Source organism: Glycine max, chromosome 8 (genome assembly GCF_000004515.6).
Source record: "Glycine max cultivar Williams 82 chromosome 8, Glycine_max_v4.0, whole genome shotgun sequence".
In the NCBI taxonomy this organism is placed as follows: Eukaryota; Viridiplantae; Streptophyta; class Magnoliopsida; order Fabales; family Fabaceae; genus Glycine; species Glycine max.
In genome coordinates this window covers 20,548,989-20,574,626 of record NC_038244.2, presented here as the reverse complement: position 1 = coordinate 20,574,626, position 25,638 = coordinate 20,548,989, and the positions used below count along the sequence as shown (strand labels likewise).

The 25,638-nt window shown below is 33.6% G+C and overlaps 3 protein-coding genes across 7 annotated transcripts; all 3 read left to right on the top strand.

The window, feature by feature from the left end:
• Nucleotides 1–2,103: 2,103 nt before the first annotated feature.
• On the top strand, nt 2,104–2,595 carry LOC121175228 (secreted RxLR effector protein 161-like). The gene has a single exon (XM_041017754.1). It carries the CDS (start codon nt 2,104–2,106, stop codon nt 2,593–2,595), a length of 492 nt encoding a protein of 163 aa, XP_040873688.1.
• Nucleotides 2,596–5,059: 2,464 nt separating this feature from the next.
• LOC100779991 (SNF1-related protein kinase catalytic subunit alpha KIN10) lies at nt 5,060–14,277 on the top strand. 2 transcript variants are annotated; one of them, XM_003530366.5, is made up of 6 exons: nt 5,060–5,282; nt 5,621–5,834; nt 7,548–7,732; nt 7,835–8,017; nt 8,369–8,500; nt 14,015–14,277. In XM_003530366.5, exons 2-6 carry the CDS (start codon nt 5,636–5,638, stop codon nt 14,144–14,146), a joined length of 831 nt encoding a protein of 276 aa, XP_003530414.1. In that variant the 5' UTR covers nt 5,060–5,282; nt 5,621–5,635; the 3' UTR covers nt 14,147–14,277. The 2 variants fall into 2 exon arrangements, with proteins under 2 accessions (XP_003530414.1, XP_006585754.1); XM_006585691.4 differs by having other exon boundaries at nt 5,078–5,158.
• Nucleotides 14,278–15,603: 1,326 nt separating this feature from the next.
• On the top strand, nt 15,604–23,569 carry SNRK1.1 (sucrose non-fermenting-1 related protein kinase). Of its 4 annotated transcripts, none has more exons than NM_001372143.1 (11): nt 15,609–15,796; nt 19,443–19,640; nt 19,955–20,139; nt 20,223–20,405; nt 20,505–20,636; nt 21,049–21,234; nt 21,468–21,557; nt 21,627–21,710; nt 22,223–22,351; nt 22,631–22,870; nt 23,014–23,569. In NM_001372143.1, the coding sequence occupies exons 2-11, from the start codon at nt 19,451–19,453 to the stop codon at nt 23,125–23,127; spliced, it is 1,533 nt and encodes a 510-aa protein (NP_001359072.1). In that variant the 5' UTR covers nt 15,609–15,796; nt 19,443–19,450; the 3' UTR covers nt 23,128–23,569. The 4 variants fall into 4 exon arrangements, with proteins under 4 accessions (XP_040873567.1, NP_001359072.1, XP_040873566.1 ...); XM_041017634.1 differs by lacking the exon at nt 15,609–15,796 and adding an exon at nt 18,304–18,328 and having other exon boundaries at nt 23,014–23,292; XM_041017633.1 differs by having other exon boundaries at nt 15,604–15,796; nt 21,468–21,710; nt 23,014–23,292.
• The last annotated feature ends 2,069 nt before the right edge of the window (nt 23,570–25,638 follow it).

Below are 25,638 nucleotides of genomic sequence, written 5' to 3'. Positions count from 1 at the left end.
ATTCGAATTTGATTGGTTTCGATTCCTTAATTGATAATCTATATATGTTGGATGTTAATTGTTCCTATAATGAAATACTGCAAACAAATTCACGTGGTACAAAAAGGAAATTGAAAGAGAATTCAGCCACTTTATGGCACAAACGCTTAGGTCATATTTGTAAACAGAGAATTTAGAGACTTGTGTCGGATGAAATTCTTGAACCTTTTTATTTATCAGACTTTGAAGTCTATGTTGAATGCATAAAGGGAAAATGAACAAACATAAGAAAATTAGGTGCCGAAAGAGCTAAAGACATCTTAGAATTGGTACATACAGACATTTGTGGTCCTTTTCCAATACCTTCTTGGAATGGGCAACAGTACTTTATCTCGTTCATAGATGACTACTCTAGATACGATTACCTTTATTTGATACATGAGAAGTCTTTATCCCTAGACATTTTTAAGAGTTTCAAGGCTGAAGTTGAACTTCAACTTGGAAAGAAAATTAAGGTTGTCAAATCTGACTGTAGTGGTGAGTACTATGGTAGATATAATGGATCGGGAGAACAACATCCAGGACCTTTTGCGCTTTTTCTCAAAAATGTGGAATTGTCCCGCAATACACTATGCCAGGCAAACCTAGCATGAATGGTGTTGCAGAACGACAAAACCGAACTCTTAAGGATATGGTGAGAAGTATGGTTAGTCATTTGCCAGAGTCACTTTGGGGAGAAGTCTTAAAGAACGCAGCTTACATCCTTAATAGGGTGCCAAGTAAAGAAATTAATAAAACCCCTTATGAACTTTGGACTGGAAAAAATCCAAGCATTAAGCATTTGCATATTTGGGGTTGTCCGGCTGAAGTGCGGCCTTATAGGCCACATGAAAGAAAGCTGGATTCAAGAACAATTAGTTGCTATTTTGTTGGCTATGTTGAACGCTCTCAGAGCTATAAGTTTTATGATTCCACTTTAAGATCAATATTTGAAACGGGAAATGCAAGATTTCTGGAGGAAGTTGAGTTTGGGAAGGAAGAGAACATAAGAAAAGTTGTCTTTAAGGAAGAACCTGTTATTGATAGTGTTTAAGTTCCCATACCTATTGTTGTTCAAGAAACAAATCCAATAATAGAAAACAATGTTCAAACTATTGTTGATGACATTGTTCAAGAACAAGACAACAATGAGGTTTTTCCTCAAATACCTATACAACAACCTCAAGAAGTGCCATTAAGGAGATCTGATAGAGAGAGGAGAAGTGCAATCCCTGATGATTATATCATCTTTCTCCTAGAACATGAGGATGACATTGGTTTAACAGAGGATAATCCGATTAACTTCTGTCAATCCATGCGTAGTTCTAACTCTCAAAACTGGATCAATGCCATGAAGGATAAGATGAAATCTATGCAAGACAATGGTGTTTTGGATCTTGTCGAATTGCTTGAAAGTGTGAAACCTATTGGTTGCAAATGGATATTTAAAACCAAAAGGGATTCAAAGGGCAATGTCGAGAGATATAAGGCTCGTCTAGTCGCTAAAGGATTTACCCAAAAGGAAGACATTGACTATAAAGAAACATTTTTTTCCAGTATCTTCAAAGGATTCTTTTAGAACAATAATGGCACTGGTAGCTCATTATGATTTAGAGCTACATCAAATGGATGTTAAGATTGCGTTTCTAAATGATAACATTGAAGAAACAATTTATATGATGCAACTAGAAAACTTTGTATCAGGTGACTCAAAGTCTATGGTTTGCAAACTAAATAAATCCATATACGGTTTGAAACAAACTTCCCATCAATGGTATTACAAGTTCCATCAAGTCATCATCTCATATGGTTTTGAGGCAAATGCAGTTGATGATTATGTATACCACAAGTTTAGTGGGAGTAAATACTCATTTTTTGGTGTCATATATCGATGATATACTGCTTGCTAGCAACGATATAAACTTCTTACAAGAGACTAAGAAATTTCTTATGAAAAATTTTGAGATGAAAGATCTTGGGAAAACCTCTTTTGTGTTAGGAATCAAGATACTAAGAGATCACTCTCAAGGTATCCTAAGGTTGCCACAAGAGAGTTATATCAATAAGGTCCTAGATAGATTCGGCATGAAAGATAGTAAACCAGGAGATATCCCGATAGCTAAAGGAGACAAGTTTAGTCTCAAACAATGCCCCAATAATAACCTTGAAAGAATAGAGATGCAAAAAATTCCTTATGCATCAGCAGTAGGAAGTCTATTGTACGCTCAAGTTTGCACTCGTCCCGATATAGCATTTGTAGTAGGAGTTCTGGGCAGATATTTGAGTAATCCTGGAATGCAGCATTGGAAAGCATCAAAATGTGTGATCCGTTACCTAAAGAGAACAAAAGGATACATGCTCACTTATCAAAAGTCTGAGAATTTGGAGATCATTGGGTACTCAGACTCTGATTTTGTCGGATGTCAAGATAGCAAACGCTCCACATCTGGATACATATTTATGCTGGCTGGAAGAGCTATCTCTTGGAAGTCTGCTAAACAGACTCTCATAGCTTCTTCAACCATGGCCGCGAAGTTCATTGCTTGTTTTGAGGCATCCAACCATGGGATATACTGAGAAATTTTGTCACTGGTTTGCGTGTGGTTGACGACATTGAAAGACCATTAAAGATTTATTGTGACAATAATTCAGCAATTCTTTACTCCAACAATAATAGGAGTGCAACCAAATTAAAGTTTATTGACATCAAGTTTTTGGTTGTTAAAGAAAGAGTTCAGAATAGACAGATTTCCATAGAACATTTAAGGACTAATGATATGTTAGCTAACCCACTTACGAATGGTTTGATACCTAAAGTTTTTCATGAGCACATTGCTCATATGGGAGTGATTTCTTATAGTACCTTAGTTTAGTGGGAGTCCCATTTATGTTCTATATGTGCCTTATGTTGTTCAGATATTTGTATAGATTGATTTTCTATAAAATAAAGTTGAGGGTTATCATTTCATTGTGAGCTTGTTTTGTTTGCAATACTTATATTGTGCTTGGATTGATCTCTATAAAGAATAAAGTTTGGACTAGTTGGAAATGAACATGAATGAGATCACATTGCTTGTTATTTTCATGCCGCTTATCCATATTTGATCTATGTCATTAAGTATATGTGACATTGGTGATCATTGTGGCTCAATCACATTGGATTGTGAGGAAAACTGCAATGGTTCTGTGTTACTATATAAGATGAACCAGATTGTTTAAGGAAAGTCTAAAAATAAATAACATACAGTTGCACGCCTAAAGACTTTTGCAATATAAATGATTAAGGTTAATATGAAACTCAAGTGGAAGATTGTTAGGAATTTTATAATTCTTAATTAATTAATTAGTGTGGGCTACATATCATATTTATCATTTATATCAGTTATTTACATTTATGGGCTCAATAAAAGTGATTTAATTTGGTGAGTCTATTGGACTATCATTAGAAATTAATGTGGGCTTGATAAATAGAAATCAGTTTGGTCCGTTAGGGAATAATGAGAACTTTAACAAGTTAAAACCTAAAGCCAGGTTGTGGTCCCCAATACACCAAAAATAAAAAATTGTATTCTCTTCTCCCTATCTAACGAGAAACCTAAGGTCCCAAAAGGAAAACAGTAATTTGGTTGAGAAAGAACACAAAACCAACAATTCCGCTGCTTATCATGGATTCAGGTATTTTTCACAACCCCTCTTGATAATCTAACCTAATGTGTTTTCGGTTATTATTGATATTTTATTAAGATCCTTAAAATGTCAAACAATAAGCTCTTACATCAGCAACAAAAATCAAAATCATATTATTTTAGAATGAGTTAATGTCTTATTAAGTGAGCTATTTTTTATTGATAATATCATATTTTTGTTTATTGTTATTATTATTTTATTTAATTATATATAAATAAATGAAAGACAATGAATGCCCAAGGAGTTTCATATTGCCATATTGGACAAAAATGAAGGGAAAAATTTTCTTAGTTGAGTGTCCAACACTTTACGTTGTCTTCAAGACTACATCATTGAATAATATAGATCGCACCATATCCAATTATACAGTTCGAAATAACTTTTTTTTTTGTTGTTGTAAAAAACTATAGCAACAAGGATAGAGTATTACAAGAATATTCTTTAAGGCATTACCGATACATTTAAATTTCTTGACACAAGAGTCCATTGGTTAGTAGACTTTAATCTCTAACATGAGCGTGGATGAGTACTTAATTACAAAATTACTTTAATACTCAAGTTTAGTAAATAATATCTAATATAATATACAGTGTCTGAAAATATATGTTGCTGAGCTTTCATAAGACTCTTCCTCTTTTTCATTACTTTGCCAATACAAGTAATTAATTTTCAATGGTGTGTGCACACAAAGAATCATGGGATTTTGTCTATTTCTGTTTGTCCTTTGGAGTGTGCAGCAGAAAAAAGAATTTCCACTAAGATAATTGACCTTTGCATAAGATTGAATTGGTTCATGATTTATCTGTCTTGACTCTTGAAGTTTGGAGCAACTAAATATTTCAGAAAAAAGAATTTCCACTAAGATAATAGACCTTTGCATAAGATTGAATTGGTTCATGATTTATCTGTCTTGACTCTTGAAGTTTGGAGCAACTAAATATTTCAAATATTGTACTCATGTAATTGAATTTGAGAGCAATTCTACATCAACACAAACTTAATATATCCTATTAAAATGTTACACGTCATTACTCATTTACTACTCCTATCCTGTACATGCAATATCTAAAAACTACCCATGGTCTCTACCTTTCAGCAGAGAAATTATTAGCTGGACTAGTCAAGACCGAAGTGTTATGTGTGATTTGTAGTTTGGATCAATGATCACATGACACGTGTGAATAATTTAATATTTTAAATTGATTGAAAAAAAAAATTCATAATTTTTTAAATAAAATGTAAGAGTTGTTTTAAATTTATAAATAATTATAAATTTAAAATAAAAGTTACTAAAATTAATTTTTAAATCTTAAAAAACTACCTATTAAAAAAAAAACTGTAGTAGCTGACCGGCATCAAAAGGAGAATATGCCATGATTTATCCCCCTGTGATTCTTTTCCATACCAATTATCTTCCTCACCCCCAACCTTCGTTGACCCCAATAACACCCTGGTAAACCTTCATCTTTTTTCGTGCTAAGATTTCTTTTTCTTTTTCAATTCCGAAACAATTCTCTGATCTCGGTCTCCGGCTTCGTTAGTTAACCCCGCTGCACAAACAGAGTATCATTGAGAAAGTGAGTTATGAGTCTAATTCAATTAGATAAAACCAACTTACAAATGAAAATTATTTCTTATTTATAAAATTTATCTTGATATTATTTTTATTTAATGTTAAACTTTAACATGTTCATCTTTTTCTCATGATTATTTGTCTTTTAGACTTTCAACATACTTCTTTGGTTAGAAGTGACTTTTTTCAACAAAAGTAAATTAATAAATTGATGATATTTAATGGCTTTCTTAGTTTTTTATTTTTAGGGGAATAGTTTTCTTAGTTTATGTATGTGAATATTGATATCATTTCTTGGTGCCTAGTATATTTAATGTTTGTTTCGTTTCTTCTATAATTTAGCCTCCAGATTTCAAAATGGATGCAGCAGCTGGCCAGGGTTATTGTGGTGGTGCAGACCTGGACATGTTTCTAACGAATTATAAATTGGGAAAAACTCTTGGCATTGGATCCATGGGCAAGGTGAAAATTGCAGAACATGTATTGACTGGCCAGAAGGTTGCCATCAAGATCCTTAACCGTCGCAAGATAAAGAACATGGAAATGGAAGAAAAAGGTTTATATTGAATTCTATTGATATATTTTAATCTTCATCGATTTTTTTTTTATTTTCCTTTTTATTCGGCCATTTTGCTTTGGTAATGTTAATTAAGGTACAAGAATTTGAAATACGTTTTGAATTGACGATACAGAATGGAATGGAAAGAGATGGAGTGAAAACAAAAATTCTATTATTAATTTGATTTGTAACAATAAAAATTCGTTCATCATCATGTTCCATTTTCATTGATAGAAGAAAGCTTTTAAATTATAAAATGAATATGTTATCTTTACAAATTTTACTTTCTTAAGGATAATATATTTAAAATAAAGATAATATGGGAATTAAAAAGTTGTAACTCATTTTATTTTGTTCTTTTTTAAAACAATAGAATTAAATTTTTATTTCGTTCTATTATAAAATATTCTAACAATAAATGATATTTTTATCCAATTCCATTTCATTATATTTCAATCTATTTCATTTCATGACCTACGATCGATCTAAATATATTCTAGAGGTTAGGGTGAGTAAACAAGGGATGAGTTAGGGCGAATTTCTTTATCCCAGCTACTTGACCTAAAATTTTAATCGAAACATTTATTTATTTGAACTTGAATCTAACTTGATCAAGACTCAAAATATATAAGCTAAGATCAGGTCAAATAAACTTTTAAATGAATTATATCAATCTTAATTATGTATAGTTAAATCATAAAATAAAAGAGATATAGAACTTCAATTAAAGTATACTATATGATATATATTTTAAAAAATAATATCATCATAAATAATGTTATATTATGCAAAATATTATCTATTAATTAATTTTTTTATTATTAATTATTACTCTATTCCTTTTTAATTGTTGCATTTTTAAAGAAATTTTGTTTCTACTTATCTGTTTAAAATAACATTAATTATACTTTTATCAATTATATCCTTACCTATTTTTTTATCTTTAATTAATTTACATATGTATTTATTGTGAAGTAAAAAGAGAAAATGGTGAAATAGGAAATTCCACAACTATTTTATTATAATTAAGAAAATTTGTTTCATTTCTTGATTTCTACCTAATAACCTTAAACGATAGATAAAAAGGAACAAGATGATAATACACAATCATTCAAAAAAGTTGTACTTTTTAAAAGAATATAAGACATTGAATTGGATTAGAACAATCCAAAGCATAAGTTAATTTTGTCCTCAAAACTGAAACAAGTCTAATATCAAAACATCAACCTATCAAAATCAATCTCAAGTTGAGTTGGATTGGAATAGTGACTTAGTGGGATGAATTGAGTCATGTTCAAAATAATTTATTTTCTTATGATTTTAGTTTATAAAATCTACATGTTTGTTCTCATTAATTATTAGATATATTTTTATTTACAAAGACTCAATTATTTCATTCATCAACATTAAGAAAAATAATTAATTTAATTTATTATAATAATTAAACTTATATTCATTTTTTCAAAGCTACCATTGACATTCATGTTGTTTTCTCTTTTTTAATTGTTTGTCAATAAAACATCTATCTTCTTTTAATTACGGATATTTCAATTTTAAAAATAGTTAATACAATGGGATATAATATATGAATTGAGTTTTAATTAAAAAGAGGAACAAGCATCAATCCTAATTTGGATCTTATAAATATGAATGTATTTAGTATATACTTACCATCTTTTTTTCCATTTCTTTCTTCAAATTGTGCTGTAGTGAAAAGAGAAATCAAAATTTTAAGATTGCTCGTGCATCCTCACATTATACAACTTTATGAGATCATAGAGACCCCGATTGACATCTATATTGTTATGGAGTATGCAAAATCAGGAGAGCTCTTTGATTACATAGTAGAAAAAGGTAGGTTACAAGAAGATGAAGCTCGTAATATTTTTCAGCAGGTATAGATAGATGTTTATTTTGCTATTTTGTGTACTTTAAGAAACTTTTGACTTTCATAGATTATGTACTATCATTTATGCTAATTGATGTTGGGGAAGCAGATAATCTCTGGTGTGGAGTATTGTCACAGCAACATGGTGGTTCATAGAGATTTGAGGCCTGAGAAAGTACTCTTGGACTCCAAATGTAATGTCAAGATTGCTGGATTTGGCTGGAGCAACATCATTCGCGATGGTCACTTTCTTAAGACACGTTGTGGAAGTAGTAACTATGCAGCTCCTGAGGTTTGAGATTCTATGATTTGTAGTAGAATACACGCGATATGTTCTTAAAAAACTTGATATATTAATGATATTTAAAGAATGTTCTTATTGACTAAGTCAAAGTTTGTTGAGACTTATTTATATTTAAAACTAAAATATAATTAAGGCAGTTGTTTGCTTATAGTTGAGACTCCTCTAAATTATTAGTTAAAATTTATTAAAAATTTTAAAATCATGAGAAAGATTTATTAAATAAGATTAGGGTTACAAAATTAATAAATTTTAATAAAAAAGATATTGCATAAAATTTCTCTATATATTTTTAGTTTTATATGATTCAAATTCTTGATTAGTCTTTGTTATTTTTCACAGGTTATCTCTGGGAAATTATATGTTGGACCAAAAGTTGATGTCTGGAGTTGTGGTGTAATTTTATATTTTCTTCTTTGTGGTTCTTTTCCTTTTGACGATGAAAACATCCCAAATCTCTTCAACAAAATAAAGGTACTTTTTCTAAAATTTTATTTAATTAAATAACTAATTTTGAGATTTATGTGCATGGAAAAAATAATCTTAACATGAGTTTAGCTCTTGACTATGTTCGGAGAGATTTGATCTCTCATGTTGTGCCAATGAAATTAAGAAAGGGCGTGTTGGAAATAAGGCTTTTTATGTTTAGGAAAAGTGTTTAGGAATATTGGAGACTTTGAATAGAAATTTGATAGAAAGGAGAATTCTTTATGGAGGAGAGAACTTTGTATTTTTGCTTGATTCAAATGTGTAGGATTACATCTCTATTTATACTACTCTAAGGAGAACTCTAGACACACTAATTCTAGAGAGTTCTCAACTCTAGAGATCCAAAGAGTATTCTAGAGAATATTACAACCATAAGAAATATCTAGACACTCCAAACACTACAAGAATTCTCTAGAAACATGACCCATAATTACTTAAGCCCAAAATAACTAAGTCCAAGGAACCAAATAATTAATTTGGGCCCAAATCAAGTTTATATTTCAACATCCCCCCTTAAACTTGATTTGTGACTCCAAGCATACTCCTTAGCTTCACGAAAGTTTCCAACTTGAGTGGCTTTGTGAAAATGTCGGCAGCTTGATCTTGAGACATCACATACTTCAACTTTACCTCCTTCTTCTCAATGCATTCTCTTATGAAGTGGTAACGGGTGTCAATGTGCTTACTTCTTTCATGAAAGACTGGATTCTTTGCCAAAGCGAGTGCTGATTTATTGTCAACACATATTTCCATAGGTTCTTCTTGTGGCATTTTTATCTCTTTCAACAAGTTCCTTAGCCAAATTGCATGACAAACGCATGATGTGGCAGCAACATACTCGGCTTCACAAGTTGATAGTGTGACTATTGGTTGCTTCTTTGACATCCAAGTGAAAGCAGTATCTCCCATAAAGAACACAAAACCAGTAGTGCTCTTTCTATCATCCAAGTCTCCACTCCAATCGCTATCACTATAGCCAACAATGTTATAATTGTTAGAAGAGTAATAGTGCAAGCCAAAGTTTGTTGTACCTTTGATGTATCGAAGGATTCTCTTTGCCGCCTTGAAGTGAGTTGTGGTTGGAGCTTCCATGTAGCGACTTACTACTCCTACAACATAGAGAATATCCGGCCTTGTACATGTCAAGTAACGTAAACTTCCAACCAAACTTTTGTAAAGAGTTGGATCCATATTCTCTCCTTTTTCATGCTTGCTCAACTTGCTGCCACATTCCATCGGGGTGCCAACTGGATTGGCGTCATTCATCTTGAACTTCTTAAGGACTTCTTTGGCATAGCCTTCTTGGGTGATGAAAATTCCTTTGTCTTCTTGTTTTACTTCGATGCCGAGATAATATGCCATGAGCCCCATATCCGTCATCTCAAATTCATTTGACATATCTTTCTTGAACTCTTCGAACATGCTTGGATTGTTCCCTGTAAAGATCAAGTCATCTACATACAAACACACAATCAAAATATCTCCACTTTGCGCTTTGATATAGAGTGCATGCTCATATGGACACTTGATGAAATTCTTGTCTAGAAAGTACTTGTCGATTCGAACATTCCAAGCTCTCGGTGCTTGCTTGAGACCGTACAACGCCTTCTTCAACTTCAAGACTTTTTCTTCTTGCCCTTTTACTTAATAGCCCAGTGGTTGCTCAATATAGACTTCTTCTTCGAGAAAACCATTCAAGAAGGCTGACTTCACATCCATTTGATAGATCTTCCATTTATTTTGGGCTGCCAAAGAAATGATCAGTCTAATAGTTTCAAGACGAGCAACAGGAGCAAATACCTCATCATAGTCAATTCCTTGTCTTTGACTATAGCCTTTAGCCACCAATCTTGCTTTGTATCTCTCCACATCTCGTTTAGCATTCTTCTTTGCCTTGTACACCCATCTTACTCCGATTGCTTTGTGTCCTCGTGGAAGTGTAGTAAGTTCCCACGTATCATTCTTCGTGATTGACTTGATTTCTTCGTCCATGGCGTCTTTCCACTTTATGTTTTCCGCTGCTTCTTGATAGCTTAGAGACTCACAATCACCAAAAAGACAAAAGAAGTTAATGTCGTTTAGGTTTGTGGTTACCTCATAAATCTCTTCAATGCTCCTTAGTCGCGGTGTCCTCTCACTTGAACTTGTTTCATCCAGCCTTGGTGTCGGTGAGGCAGGTGGTGTAATATGTTCCTCTATGATTGGTTGTTCAATTTCATCATCTTCTTCAAAATAAGGAAGAAAATCATACTTATCTTCTTGAACACTCCAATCCCAACAATCTTCTTCGTCGAACTCCACGTCGCGACTTATGACGATCTTTCTACTATTTGGATTATAGAGCTTGTACCCCTTGGATCTTGAGTCGTAACCCACAAACACGTACTTCTCACTTTTATCATCAAGCTTTGTCCTCTTTTCGTCTGGAACATGGGTATAGGCAATGCTTCCAAACACTTTGAGGTGAGAGATCCCAGGCTTCCTTCCACTCCATGCTTCTTGTGGTGTCTTCTCATGCACGCTTCTTGTTGGAGAACAATTTGTTAGGTAAACTGCACATGCCACTGCTTCAGCCCAAAACTCCTTCGGCATCTTCTTGCTTTTGAGCATACTTCGCACCATGTTAAGTATGGTCCGGTTCTTTCTCTCTGCTACTCCATTTTGTTGTGGCGATCTTGGCACTGTCAGTGGGCGACGGATTCCATGGTCTTCACAATATTTGTTGAACTTATTTGAAGTGAACTCTCCTCCTCGATCAGATCTCATGGCCTTGATGGAAAGACCACTTTCTTTCTCCACGAGGGCTTTGAACTTCTTAAAGTTTTCAAACACTTCTGATTTCTCCTTCAAGAAATAAACCCAGGTTTTTCTGGAATAATCATCAATAAAGAGGAGAAAGTACTTATTCTTACCAAATGAATTGGGTTTGATTGGTCCACAGACATCGGTGTGTATGAGCTCTAGCGGCTTTGTTGCTCTTGTTGTTGATTCCTTTGGAAAACTTTTACGAAATTGCTTCCCAATTAGACATCCTTCGCAAAGTTGGTCTGGGTGGTTGATGCTAGACAAGCCTCTCACCATCTCCTTCTTCGCTAAACGTTCTAGACCGTCGAAGTTGAGGTGCCCGAACCGTAGATGCCATAGCCACGAAGAGTCGGTATAGCAAGCCTTGAGACACTTTGCCACATCATTTTGAATGTTCAAGAGGAACATTCTATTCTTTGACATAGGCACCTTAGCAATCAAGTTATGTCTACAATCTCTTAAGAAAAGACTATGTTCTTTCAAATGGATGTCATAGCCTTTCTCTAATAATTGTCCCAAGCTCAAAATATTATTCTTCATGTTAGGCACATAGTAGACATTGGATATGAATTGATGACTCCCATTCTTCAAACGTATGAGAATTTTACCTTTGCCTTTGACTGGTATCTTTGAGTCATCTCCAAATGAGACATCGCCAGTTGCCGCTTCATTGATCTCCACGAACATGCTTTTATCGCCGCACATGTGGTTGCTTGCGCCGGTGTCGAGGTACCACTTGTTTCTTTTCTCTTCAAATTTGTTTTGGCACGCGAGTAGCAAAGTTTCTTCTTCTCCGCCTTTTTCTTCTACGAAGTTAGCTTTCTCTTCAACCTTCTTCGAGAATCTACACTCGGATGCATAGTGACCAATCTTGTTGCAATTGAAACACTTGATTTGTGATTTGTCATACCTCGACCATGAATTTCCTCTTCCACGACCTCTTGTTACTTGTGGATTCCAACTTCTTTCTCCATTGTTGAATTTGTTGGAGTGGTTGTTGTAACCACCTCTTCTTTCTCCTCCATGTCCTCGTCCACGTCCACGATCTTGGCCGCGACCTCGTCCTCTTTGGCTCTTGTAATTTGCATAGTTTGCTTCCTTTACGTTGAGTTGTAGTAGTTGCTCCGTAGCCTCCTTTTGTTTAATTTTTCTCTTTTGTTTTTCTTCGTATGCTTGTAAGGAACCCATGAGTTGCTCAATAGTCATGGTCTTTAAATTCTTGTTTTCTTGAATGTTGGTAACAATGAAGTCAAAACTTGGATTTAAAGTTCGAAGTATTTTTTCCATGACCTTCACCTCATCAACATCTTCACCATTTCTTTTAAGTTGATTGACTACGGCCAATACTCGAGAAAAATAATCAGAAATTGACTCGGACTCCTCCATAAACAAACGCTCAAAGTCACCTCTAAGAGTTTGAAGACGAATCTTTTTTACCTGCTCAACTCCTTTGTTGCAAGTTTGAAGCTTATCCCATGCTTCTTTGGCCGTCGTTGCGTTGGATATCTTCTCAAATGTATCTTCATCCACCGATTGATAAATGAGAAAGAGAGCTTTCTTGTCTCTCTTTCTTGACTCCTTCAACGTCTCCTTTACACCTTGGCTTAGCGAGACTTCATCTTGCTCCTCGAAGCCATTCTCTACGATATCCCAGACATCTTGAGCTCCTAGTAGCGCCTTCATCTTGATACTCCAATTATCATAGTTGTTCTTTGTGAGCATCGGCATTTGGAAAGGAAAACCTCCATTCGCCATCTTTTGAGGATCTTGAAGCTCTGATACCACTTTGTTGGAAATAAGGCTTTTTATGTTTAGGAAAAGTGTTTAGGAATATTGGAGACTTTGAATAGAAATTTGATAGGAAGGAGAATTCTTTATGGAGGAGAGAACTTTGTATTTTTGCTTGATTCAAATGTGTAGGATTACATCTCTATTTATACTACTCTAAGGAGAACTCTAGACACACTAATTCTAGAGAGTTCTCAACTCTAGAGATCCAAAGAGTATTCTAAAGAATATTACAACCATAAGAAATATCTAGACACTCCAAACACTACAAGAATTCTCTAGAAACATGACCCATAATTACTTAAGCCCAAAATAACTAAGTCCAAGGAATCAAATAATTAATTTTGGGCCCAAATCAAGTTTATATTTCAACTGGGCGAGATTATTTTTTCTGTGCGCTATAATTTTTTTTTTTACGAGAAGAACATACAGTGTCAAGATTTATTACTGTATATTATATAGTTAGAATTTGTTTACATTTGGCCCTTCTTTAGATATTTTCTGGATCTATTCTTACTTTTTTTGGGTAAGAGGACACCTTGGACTTGGAGAACTAAAAAATTAAATCAATGGAATGATGGATGCTCTTGTATGTTATAAAATAATTCTAAACTCTCCTATAATATATTTCAATTAATTCTCCTATTTCTTTTGCATTCTAAATATTAAATGAGTTTTATATTTGTAAGACAATGATTTTTTTTCATTTAATATACCTCTCTTGTATTTGTTTACAATACTTTTTCTTTCATTGATAAAACTTATTAAAATAAAGTATTTATAACATAAATTTTCGTAAGTATTCATAATTGAATATTCAATTAAGGTATTTTTCTAAATAATTTCTTATACTTTCAACCATATTATTCTCAAGGAGATTTAATTATCCATATTTTTGTCATATAGGGTGGGATTTTCACTCTTCCTTGCCATCTATCTCCTGGAGCCAGTGATTTGATACCAAAGATGCTCATGGTTGACCCCGTGAAGAGGATGACCATACCTGAGATCTGTCAACACCCATGGTTCCAAAGTTGATCTTTTGCTTTCTGCAGTTAATTGTTCTAGTGCCATATACAATGTAATGGTCCTAAGGGAAAGGGATCAATTGCACGTAGCATTTTTTATAGTGATTTTATTCATAAACTTAAGCGGAAAAGATTATACAAGACCTTTTGGTTCGATTTTTTTTACCTACCTCTACGGGAATAATTCAATTCTCAGTAAATACTTATTATCTCAAATAATATTACATGTTTTCTTTTATTTTTTTTTGACAAACCTAAGAAACCTTCACTATTACAATACCCCTTCTCACTTGGATAGTATATTTTTTCTTCACACGACTTCTTTTATATAGCAAGGGTTCATAGCCCTGAACAAGACTTACTAAACCTTAATTTCCCATCTCTCCACCAATCCTCTCATTTTGTTAATTAGCGGATTTTGCCAAGAGTACTCACCTTCTTTCTGAAATAATGATACACACGTCAAAGGTCACACCATATCATTTCTCAATTTATTTCATCTTAATTTAGTCACTTAAATTAATATTTAAAGATTTGGATTGGTTTTCTTAATAGTTTTCAGCGTAGTTGGATGATTTTAAGATTCATGAAATAAAATGAGAGAAATCGAGCACAAAAACCAACTAGTTATATTGCAAAGGCATTTTTAGTTTTTAAATATTATAGAGCGGCAGCATGTCCAAGCAATAAATATGATTTTGTGGCAGTTTTGAATAATCATTAATACCCAACACACTCTAAGGCCATATTTGCATTCCAAAAGAGAGCCTTAGCCAATGTAATGTTAACGTTTGTGGAGCTTTCTAATACTTGTATCACATTGAACTTGTACAAAAATGCACTACAAACTGTGAAGCATGTTTGCAATTCGTAGGGGGTTCAAGCGATTTTAATAATAGAGTAACATATGTTTTAGGTCCATCTTTTTTAAAATTAAATGTTAATTATTAATTTGTTAATTTTTATTAATTGTTGAAAAAGATTCGAATTTATTATATTTTTTTTCTCTTTAATTACTAAGACAACCTTAACATTATTAGGATAAAATATATTTTAGAACCATATATTAGTTAAATTTGATTTTAGTCAATGTACTTTTTAATCAATCATTTTTATCCTCAAACTTTGAAAATCATATAGTTTTAATCCCTTCTCTTTAATACAAATAGTTAACTTTAGAGATTATGTGTGTGTCTTTTGTTTTTTAAGATATGTATGTGTCGTTTTGAGTCCTAGCATCTATCTTGAATCAATATGTATCAAAGATTCAAAAGTTGAATCAATAGGGTAAAGAGAGATTATAGTTCACTTTATTGTGAAAGATTCTCTTTGTGGGAAAACAATCAACTATGGGGTAATATCGTAATTAACACGTATACATCTTTGCTTCTATGTTAATTATCAGGGGTAATATTGTAATAACGTACTAAAATTCATGGTTTAGAATCCAATTTTACCCAAAGCATCTTCTGAGATCGAAACGCACCGTCTCTTGTCGCGTATTAGCATAATCGCTGACGCAGATGCAAACATCGAAGGAGAACGCGATGTTTTGTTCCTCTTTGGTTCTTCGTCCCCTTCCCAATCTTCAACTTTAGGGTTCCTTTAATCTCGTTATTCCTCTTCACTCCCAAACTCCGTTCACTCCAACAACACTCTGGTGAGCTTTCTCTCTTCTCCATTCTCAATCCCCAAACAATTCCCTCTCTCTCCGCTAATTTCACTTTCATTTTCGTGCTAAGATTATTATTCTTTTTTATTACTTTTTGAAATGAAAGCAAGCGCTTTCGATCGGAAGGATGTCAATTTTCCAGATTTGAGATTCTGGATTGCGTTGCGTGTGAATAAGGAATGCCTATGATTGTGAAGATTTTTTTTTTTTGTTGAATTGTTCTAAGAAGTTTCTTCTTATTAATATTATTATTATTATTTTAATTTTATGTTGCCTTTTTTCTCCCCTATTTCAATGAATTCATATGTTGTTTGCTTTCTTTATGTTATATTTTAATTATTATTACGTCCATCGATTTTCAACTTATGGTTTCTGTGATTATTATTATTATTATTTTTACGTATACCACCACTGATGTCAGAGTAGTAGATGCCTTTTATATTCCTAACAATCAATGGAACATTAGCTAGTAGTGGTTAATGGATGATGGCAACATTTGAAAAATCTGTTGTTCATAAGCTTGTAGTAGCTTATTCATGATTGGAGAGATTGAAAGAAACAGTATAGTCAAAGATGCGCCTGAGGTGAGGCAGCATAATGGATCAGTAACTCATTAAGTTGCTAACTGTGATGCTAAAACAGGGTCAAATAGAATGAATGGTAAAAAAACGCTCCCTCGGTTTTGATATAATAATGGTCAGTCACTTTAGAAGTTTGGTTTGTTTTGAATTATTTCTCACTTTAGAAGTTTAGTTTGTTTTGAATTATTTGTGACTTTAGAAAATCAAGAAAGTGTTTTTTTATGTTACCCCCAATTTTATCCTGTCTCTTTGTATCTCCAATAAGTGGAACGAGAGACTGTTATCAAAGTAAAAGGTTAATTTAGTCAAATGTTGGTATATTCCCTAAAATTAAGGATATTTAATAACCACTGTTATTGGTATTGTACGTTTCACATTACGATTCCGGCAATGTGATACAATTCAAGGCCTTGGTATTAGGAAAAACCAAAGTTCCGCATCAGCTAGAGATAGTATCAAGATAAGAGTATAAGTGGGGAGTAACCTTCGCCTTATGATCTAACTTTTGGAGTTAAGTTAGGTCCTAACCTATATGCTAAGATGGTATCAGAGCTTATCCTAAATCCATTAAAGGACCACCCACCATATTATCTACACACTAAACCCAAGAGTATTGGGCATGACAGGGTGTATTATAAAAGATCCAAGTTCCACATCGATTAGAGATAGTGTCAAGATAAAGTATATAAGTGAGGGACAACTCTCATCCTATGAGTTAGCTTTTGAGATTGAGTTAGGCCCAAAATCCACATTCTAAGACTTGGTGATATGAATTGTGTGTCAAATTGTTTTTGTGTTTGAATTGTAGATGATTCATTCTAATCCTACACGAACCTCATCCCATACACAAATTGTGCGATCCTGGCACAGTCAGGTCATGCTTCTAAAAATGTTTTGTTTCGCTCTTAGTTTTTTTTTAGGTAAAACAAGAGGAACAGGCCAATTTTTACTCTCCAATCTGACCTAGGTGGGCCACTGTCTCTTTTCATGTTTTTGCTCTTTTTCTTATGAATGTAGAATACCAATGGAAAAAGAAAATGAAAGAGTGTATGATGCTATTATTATTATTATTATTATTATTATTATAGTTTCTTCTATTCATTTGTGAGGGAGAGCCTTGGTGCAGTGGTAAATTTGTGCCTTGGTGACTGGTTGGTCATGGGTTTGAATCTGGAAATAATCCCCTTGCAAATACAAGGGTAAGGTTGTGTACAATGACCCTCCCCCATACCTTTGAATAGTGAGGAGCCTTTTGGCATTGTGGTTGTGGCTAGTTTTTTTATTTTCCTGTTATTAATAATGATTTTGTCAGTGTGTATAATTATAATGTTGAGGAGCTGCCTTTTTTTCCTTATATGAAGAAAATTTATTTTATAATCAATAGTTATTAATGTGGTGCTACAATGCTGGCATTGCCTTCTTAAATGTTGCGGTCACTTTTGTGGAAGATTTAGCATGGAACGTGGCAGGATAGAGCGGTGCTGCTGAGATACCTAAAAAGCCCTCTTTAATCAGAAATTATGGCTTTTTTTGGGGGGGTGGGGGTGGATATTTTAGGGTTTTTCAGGAAAAAAACACAGTAATAAGGGTGAGACTTTCTGCCGCTCCCAAATCTTGTCTCTTGACTTTCTTATTTCTCCTCTTCTCTCCTTTCTCCGGTGACGAGACCTGCTGCCTCCCCGTCTCTGGCTCTGGAAATGCCTGCATCCTCTGTCTCTGGCGAGACCTGCTGCCTCTGAGTTTTTATTGTTAATTATGAATTTCATGAATTTTGACTAATTTTTATCATTTTTGACAATTTATATTTATAGTATAATATATAAAAAATTTCAGAATAGCAGCCAACCTGTTAACTCGCTATAGTGTTTTTGAGGTCAGCTGCAACGTGACGCTATCCGGGATTGATAATACTGAGACCAAATGCACCTACTCATATCTGGTCTCTGTTGTGTGCTGTCTTTTTTTTTTTTTTTTCATTTTCAGCATATCTGTGTTGTATTTTCTCTGTTCTTTGTTTCTTTTTGGTATGTGTTCCAAGTGGCAGGGTAGACTTATGTGTTCTTTACTTTTCTAAGAGTCCTCTATCTTTCCCCCACTCCCCCCGCCCCCCCTCCCTCCTAATTGAATTCAGATAGGACTCTTTTTTGATTCTGTTTCCCAATTGTTCCTAGACTTTTTATTGTTAACTTGTGTGATTAACTTAAAATTATGAATTTTGACTATTGATTATAAATATGTTCTCAATTTCAGGCGCTTTTTTGGGCATTTATATATGTGAAATATAAGGGATTCACCTTACCTAGTGGGATAAGGCTTTTGTTGTTTGTTTTGTTTATATATGTCAAGTATAAATTTTTTAACTTGTATTTATAATCTTCTAAATAGCAGTCATTCTGCTCTCCGCTATCCTGCCATAGCAGTTTTGGGGATAGGTGCTACATGCTGCTATATGGGATCAATAACTATGTTATCATAGAAAACTGTTGATTTTATTACTTATAATACAATCAATCAGAATCTTATTTTCTTTGATTGCAACAATTATTGAGACAGTTGTTCTCAATTACAAGATGTTCTGGATCCACTTTTGTCAAGTAATGTTGCTTTCATGTGATATATATCAGTCTTGGTGTGCCCATTTGTTGGTGTTTAATATTAAAAACACTTTAAAGTTTTAGTTGCTGAAACTTTTATATAGTAGAGTTGTAGATTTTTTTTTCCATTCTCTTGGTGTAGGCTACACAATTGGAGCTATCCCTTTTTATTTGCTGAACCCCTCTGGGGTCTCATTTTTAAAGGTCGGATTGAATTGGATTATAGATCCTTGCCCTTAAAGAAAAGTGTGGTTGGGGGTGACAATCGAATTTTTCTAGTGCTGTAAAACCCTTGTGACAGCTCATGGATAATTTTGCATGCTCCTCTTTTCATTCTAGTATTCTTTAGATGTTTGCGTCTGATGTAGATTTCAATATATTTTTCATTTGTTTATGCATCTAGATATACTTTCATATGACTGATTTTTTGTGTTGTTTCTTACATAATTTTCCCTCTAGATTTAGAAATGGATGGACCGGCTGGTCGAGGTGGTGCTGGACTGGACATGTTTCTGCCAAATTATAAATTGGGAAAAACACTTGGGATTGGATCTTTTGGCAAGGTCAAAATTGCAGAACATGTATTGACTGGCCATAAGGTTGCGATCAAGATTCTTAACCGACGCAAGATAAAGAACATGGAAATGGAAGAAAAAGGTTTATATTGTTTTTTATAAATAAATTTCAATTGTCATCTAATTGTGGTCCTTTTTTAAATTTTAGATTTTCCAATATTTCCTGCAGTTTGTTTTGTTTTGTGAATATTGATTTATAATTATAGTTTCAAGAACTTTATGTATTTTTCTAACCCTGTTATCCTTATAATCTAATGGTGTGGAGTTTGAGGACAGATATTACTGTTTTCCTTATGCTTGAGTTTACAAAATCTATGTTACCTCGTGCTCAGTCTTGTTCATTAATTATACTTGTCATTTCTTTTCCCCCTTTTCTTTTTTCAAAACATGTTGCAGTGAGAAGAGAAATCAAAATTTTAAGATTATTCATGCATCCTCACATTATACGACTTTATGAAGTCATAGAAACTCCAACTGACATATATTTTGTCATGGAGTATGTGAAGTCTGGAGAGCTGTTCGATTACATTGTAGAGAAGGGCAGGTTGCAGGAAGATGAAGCTCGTAATTTTTTTCAGCAGGTAGGATTGTTTACTATTTTGTGTAATTAAGAGACTTTTTCATGTCACAGATTTTCCAAGCTAATTTCTGATTTTGGAAGCAGATAATCTCTGGTGTGGAGTACTGTCACAGGAATATGGTGGTTCATAGAGATTTGAAGCCTGAGAATTTACTTTTGGACTCCAAATGTAATGTCAAGATTGCTGATTTTGGCTTGAGCAACATCATGCGTGATGGCCACTTTCTTAAAACAAGTTGTGGAAGCCCTAACTATGCAGCTCCTGAGGTTTGTAATGGAATACATGGCGAAAATTATTGTTGAGGATATATATATATTGTCTCTTGTGATTCATATTTCTTGGTTACACTTTTTCATTTTTCACAGGTTATCTCTGGGAAACTGTATGCTGGACCTGAAGTGGATGTCTGGAGCTGTGGTGTAATTTTATATGCGCTTCTTTGTGGCACTCTTCCTTTTGATGATGAAAACATTCCAAATCTCTTCAAGAAAATAAAGGTATTGTTAATGTTAATTTTATTTATTTAATTAACTGAGTGATCAGCTGTTGTCTACATATATATTAAAACTGCCCAGGCCTTGGACATATGGCTAATTTTCCAGCTTTCTTTTCCTGCTTCTTTATATTTTTATTTTTGCTTCGTGCATTTTCTTTTTTGCTTTGGCCATTTTTAATTATTTTAATCTTCTGAAATTGTGCAAATGCACAGGTTGCATTATTGAGTTCTATATTAATACAATAGGAGTGCTATAATATCTTGACAGTTTTGAATTAAACATTGGATGTTGTTCTATATTAATATAATTTATGTAGTAATAGATCTTTTTTGAAAATCAGATAATCCAAATTGGATTTATTCGTCAAATGATGTTATCATCAAAGAGATTTTTTCCCATGTTTTTCATGTAGGGCGGTATTTACACTCTTCCCAGTCATCTATCTCCCAATGCTAGAGATTTGATACCAGGGATGCTTGTGGTTGACCCTATGAGGAGAATGACCATACCTGAGATCCGTCAACACCCATGGTTCCAAGCTCGACTTCCGCGTTATTTAGCTGTGCCACCACCAGATACAATGCAACAGGCCAAAAAGGTTTATTTTTATATCTTTTTGTGTTATTCCCTTCTTCCCTCCATTTTTCGCTCTTCTGTAAATTATCTATGGTTCATGAGAAATGTAGTTGAAAAATACTGATTTGATGTGTAAATGCTCGGTTTCAAACCTTGCACTTTACATTCATTCACATTGGGGATTATGAAGTGTATGTTACTTGATATATTATAATCAGTCTAAATGATAAACCAAATCATATCATGGTTTTGTAGATTGACGAGGAGATCCTTCAGGAAGTGGTGAAAATGGGATTTGACAGGAATCAATTGGTTGAATCTCTTGGGAACAGGATACAAAATGAGGTTTGTGCCTTTGATTTTCTCCTTCTATATCTGTCAGATAAATCCCTTACTTCCATCCATGTATTTCAGGGTACTGTGGCATACTATTTGTTATTGGACAACCGATTCCGTGTTTCCAGTGGCTATCTTGGAGCTGAGTTTCAAGAGACCATGGTGGGTTTTTTTGCCCCTATTTTTTTTTTAATATTTCATTAGTCTGACTGTCTGTCTCTATTTTCTAATTAAGTCATTTAGTTCATCTAATTATTCAGAAAAGAAGACATTCTTCTGACATTTGTGTATATTGTATGAGTGTTTGTGCTATGAGTATATGTTTTAATGTTTGGCACCTCTGCATTATGTGGGTGCAAGCCAGGAGGATGGGGAGGGACAGCAGAATATTTGGTACTTGGGAACTCCAACTGAAGGTTGCATTGGAAATGTGAGAAAAGGGGCAGGGAAGAGGTGGGATTCAGTTATAGAATAAAAGGGGAGTAGGGGAAGGAGTGGAGAAGGGGAAAATTAAGAGGGAAAACTAGCCCCTCAATGGGATACCTGGGTCCTGGGTTTGTATTATGAGTTTCTTATTCTTAATTGATATATTTTGTGGTTTTTTGCTTGTTTCCTTTTAATACTGAATCCTATGCTAAACTCATTAATTTTGGGTTTATATTGTGATTGCTTAGGATTCCGGTTTTAATCAAATGCAAAACTCTTCAGTTGTTGGAAACCGTTTTCCAGGCTACTTGGAGTATCCGGGAGTAGGATCGAGGCAACAGTTCCCTGTTGAAAGGAAATGGGCCCTTGGGCTTCAGGTATGACGAATATCACTCATGATAATCTTGCTGTTTGAAAGGAAATATTTGTTAATTTGTCTGTTGTATGAAATTATGGGCTTTTGAATTTGTTGTTTATGTACTTTATTTCCTCTCTGGATATGTGCACGCTAGATATTGCTGTTGTCAAGAACTAACAAGTGTTATACTTTAATATCTAACGGCTGTTTGAATTTTTGTAATAGTTGCCATCAGAAAAATTGTAGTTTTGATGTCTTGTTGGTAGTTATATACTTTTTGTTCATTATCTTGTGACAGTCTCGAGCCCATCCTCGTGAAATAATGACTGAGGTCCTTAAAGCTTTGCAAGAATTAAATGTTTGTTGGAAGAAGATTGGTCACTACAACATGAAGTGTAGGTGGGTTGCTGGCATTCCTGGTCATCACGAAGGAATGGTTAACAATAATGTAGATAATAATAATTTCTTTGGAGATGATTCCAACATCATTGAGAATGATGCTGTTTCTACTTCAAATGTGGTCAAATTTGAAGTGCAGGTAATTTACCTTTAGAACCATAATGTTTATAACCAATTATAAGACACGGATTATCCTCTTAATAAACTAATTCTTCTGTTATTATTGGGTAGTTGTAATTCTTTTTCCAGAATATTCTCTAATACTTACATTCACTTCAACAGCTTTACAAAGCCCGGGAAGAAAAGTATCTGCTTGATCTTCAAAGGGTGCAGGGTCCACAGTTTCTTTTCTTGGATCTATGTGCTGCTTTCCTTGCACAGCTTCGGGTCCTCTAGAGCAAAGAGCTTAGGCTCACAAGAGACATAAATATGCCTTGTGTTTCATGTGAATAAGCTTACATTGTACATATAAGTATCTTTTCGGTCGAAGCTTATCCTGTGTTTTCTACCCGTTTTTCTGTGGGTAAACATTATAATGAGCCAATTCTAAGGCTTCGTTAACAATGGTGTTCGACTAGGTTTTCCTTTCACTTGATGATTTTAATTTTATCAGTGCAGTGAAGTATATGGGGAATGTTTTTAACAGAATTACCCCCCAACTCACAGTGATATATTTATGGTTATCAACCAAGTGCTGTAAATGACTGTTGCCATTGGGAAGGGATGTCTAGGCTGCTTCTAACTTTTCCAGATTAGCCTTTGTTGTTCTATAAATGTAATGTCATATTACTCATGTCTGAATGCTATGTACTGTGTTCATCCAACGGGCCATTCCGTAGACTGCAGCCGTTCCTATCTCAATTACTTAACGAAATTTAGATTTCCAGGATCACTGTGCGTTAGCCTTTTGAAAGTTAAGAAGCTGCTTGGGGCACCCAGCAGTTTTAATAAATGTCGAAAGTATCCCTATGGGTATTTTCGGTTATAAATAGCAGAATTTGTTTTTCATTTCTGCAATGCCTTTTTGTTTCCGCAAAATCTCACTCTCTTAGTATAAGTTGTTTCCGATAGGGTCGTTTTCGAAGCGTATTTGGTCTCCGGTTGTGTAAGTGTGTTGTTAGGAGTATACGGTGAAATTGGATCGTTATTTGTCGTTGAAGAAGAAAAGGTATGTGAAAAACTTAGGAACATACGGATCAGCAATCCGTATGTACATACGAATTGTTGATTCGTAATCCGTATGTACATACGGATTCATGTAACTTTTAATTATTTTTTTAAAAATTGCAATTTTAATATTCTGAATTATATATTTAATTTGTTTTGTAGTGTAAATTTTTTTGTAATAGTTTTAATAATTTTATAAATATTGATTTGGTGATATTATTTTATAGTGGTATAAAAAATGTATTTAGTAATTAGATTGGTAAAAAAAAAAGAATATATATAAACTTTTAAAGATTGCTAAAACTAACATTAGAATGCTTAAAAATTAATTTAGTAATTAATTGAAAATAATTTAGTAATTAGATGGGTAAAAGTAACATTAGATTGCTAAAATTAGATTATACAAGTAAATCGTGCATTCGCATGGGTAAGCTGAGAAATACGATTGACAGATGTGAATGACATGAGTAAAAGACCGTGTTTGTAGCACAAGGTTGAGAAGTAAATAAGTGTGCAGTTTATAAAAATTTACAAATGTTACTTCAATATTACAAAAAATTTATGATCAGGACATAGTAAAATAACTTTTATATAAGAAACTGGTAATTAACAAAGGGATAATATTCGACAAATTGTTTGTAGCAAAAGCACAGCTAAAACAGATAATGTTCTAAGTCCTAATAATGTTGAATTTAATTCATAAACATGATCAAAATAAAACATAGTTAATTGTTGGATCAGAGAATTTAAAGACAATTTTCATGTTAGCTTTGAAGACTGGGTTTCACAAAAATATTTTCATCCAGCTCCAATTTTAGCTGTCTTTCTCCAGTGATTAAACACAATCTGGCATTCTGTAATGTCCTCCAAATTCAAATGAGTCAAGTCTTTGTCTTTAAGAAAATAATACATGGTGCTTAGAATGTCTTGATATTAACAATAATGTTATGTGAGAAATATATGAAATTTAAAACTTGGGAGATAAAGATTTGTTGGCAAGTAAATTGGAAAGTTGCTTACCAGGCTGCTACAGGTAATTTTGTGCTGAGTGAGAAGCACATTGAAAGTCACAAAATTTGGCACTTGATGGTATAATGAGTGCCATCTTGGGAATGATTTTGGATGGCTACTGCTTTTGAATATGGTGAAAAAGAATACACTCTTATCATAATGGGTTAACGATGCTTGATGATCTCCGGTCATGTGATAGAAATTCCTCAGTGTTGTCCACCCTGCTACAATGGTTGGTCTGTCCAAATTTTGGTTGTAGAGAATGGTATGCAAATTTTCATCCTTGTTAAGCAAATGTCAGTAACGATTAAGCACGTCTTTCTACCTCACAGCAAATGACCTACTAACTTTACCGTAAATCTACGTTTGCAATAGATAAAACATTAGAATGAGACATATAGGTTGGTTAGTTGAACAAAATAACTGAAAAATGATATGTTAATTAAATCAAAATGAAAATGACCTGGTCCTTAGCGTTAAAGGTGTTTAAAATAGCATCTGATGCAACCGTGACCTTCAACATGATCTTAGCCATTTTGCAATATTGTTTGTGCTATTCATTTGTTAATTCTGACATAATTCACATTCAAACATCATTTGAGTATCTATTTAAGCTGATTATTATACAATGATATAACAAAATTGACATTGAATTAGCAGTTATGATGAATGCTAGTTCATTCTTAGTGTCACATAAGTGAAAATACAAATGCATTCAGTGCAACGCAA

Bases quoted from the DNA above. Each gene is read 5' to 3' on its own strand.
- LOC100779991 (XM_003530366.5), top strand. From the start codon at position 5,636: ATGGATGCAGCAGCTGGCCAGGGTTATTGTGGTGGTGCAGACCTGGAC. The intron at 5,835-7,547 runs GTTTATATTGAA...ATTGTGCTGTAG, and splicing joins CATGGAAATGGAAGAAAAAG to TGAAAAGAGAAATCAAAATT. The intron at 7,733-7,834 runs GTATAGATAGAT...TTGGGGAAGCAG, and splicing joins CTCGTAATATTTTTCAGCAG to ATAATCTCTGGTGTGGAGTA.
- SNRK1.1 (XM_041017632.1), top strand. The intron at 20,140-20,222 runs GTAGGATTGTTT...TTTTGGAAGCAG, and splicing joins CTCGTAATTTTTTTCAGCAG to ATAATCTCTGGTGTGGAGTA. The intron at 20,637-21,048 runs GTATTGTTAATG...TTTTTCATGTAG, and splicing joins ATCTCTTCAAGAAAATAAAG to GGCGGTATTTACACTCTTCC.
- LOC121175228 (XM_041017754.1), top strand. From the start codon at position 2,104: ATGAAAGATAGTAAACCAGGAGATATCCCGATAGCTAAAGGAGACAAG.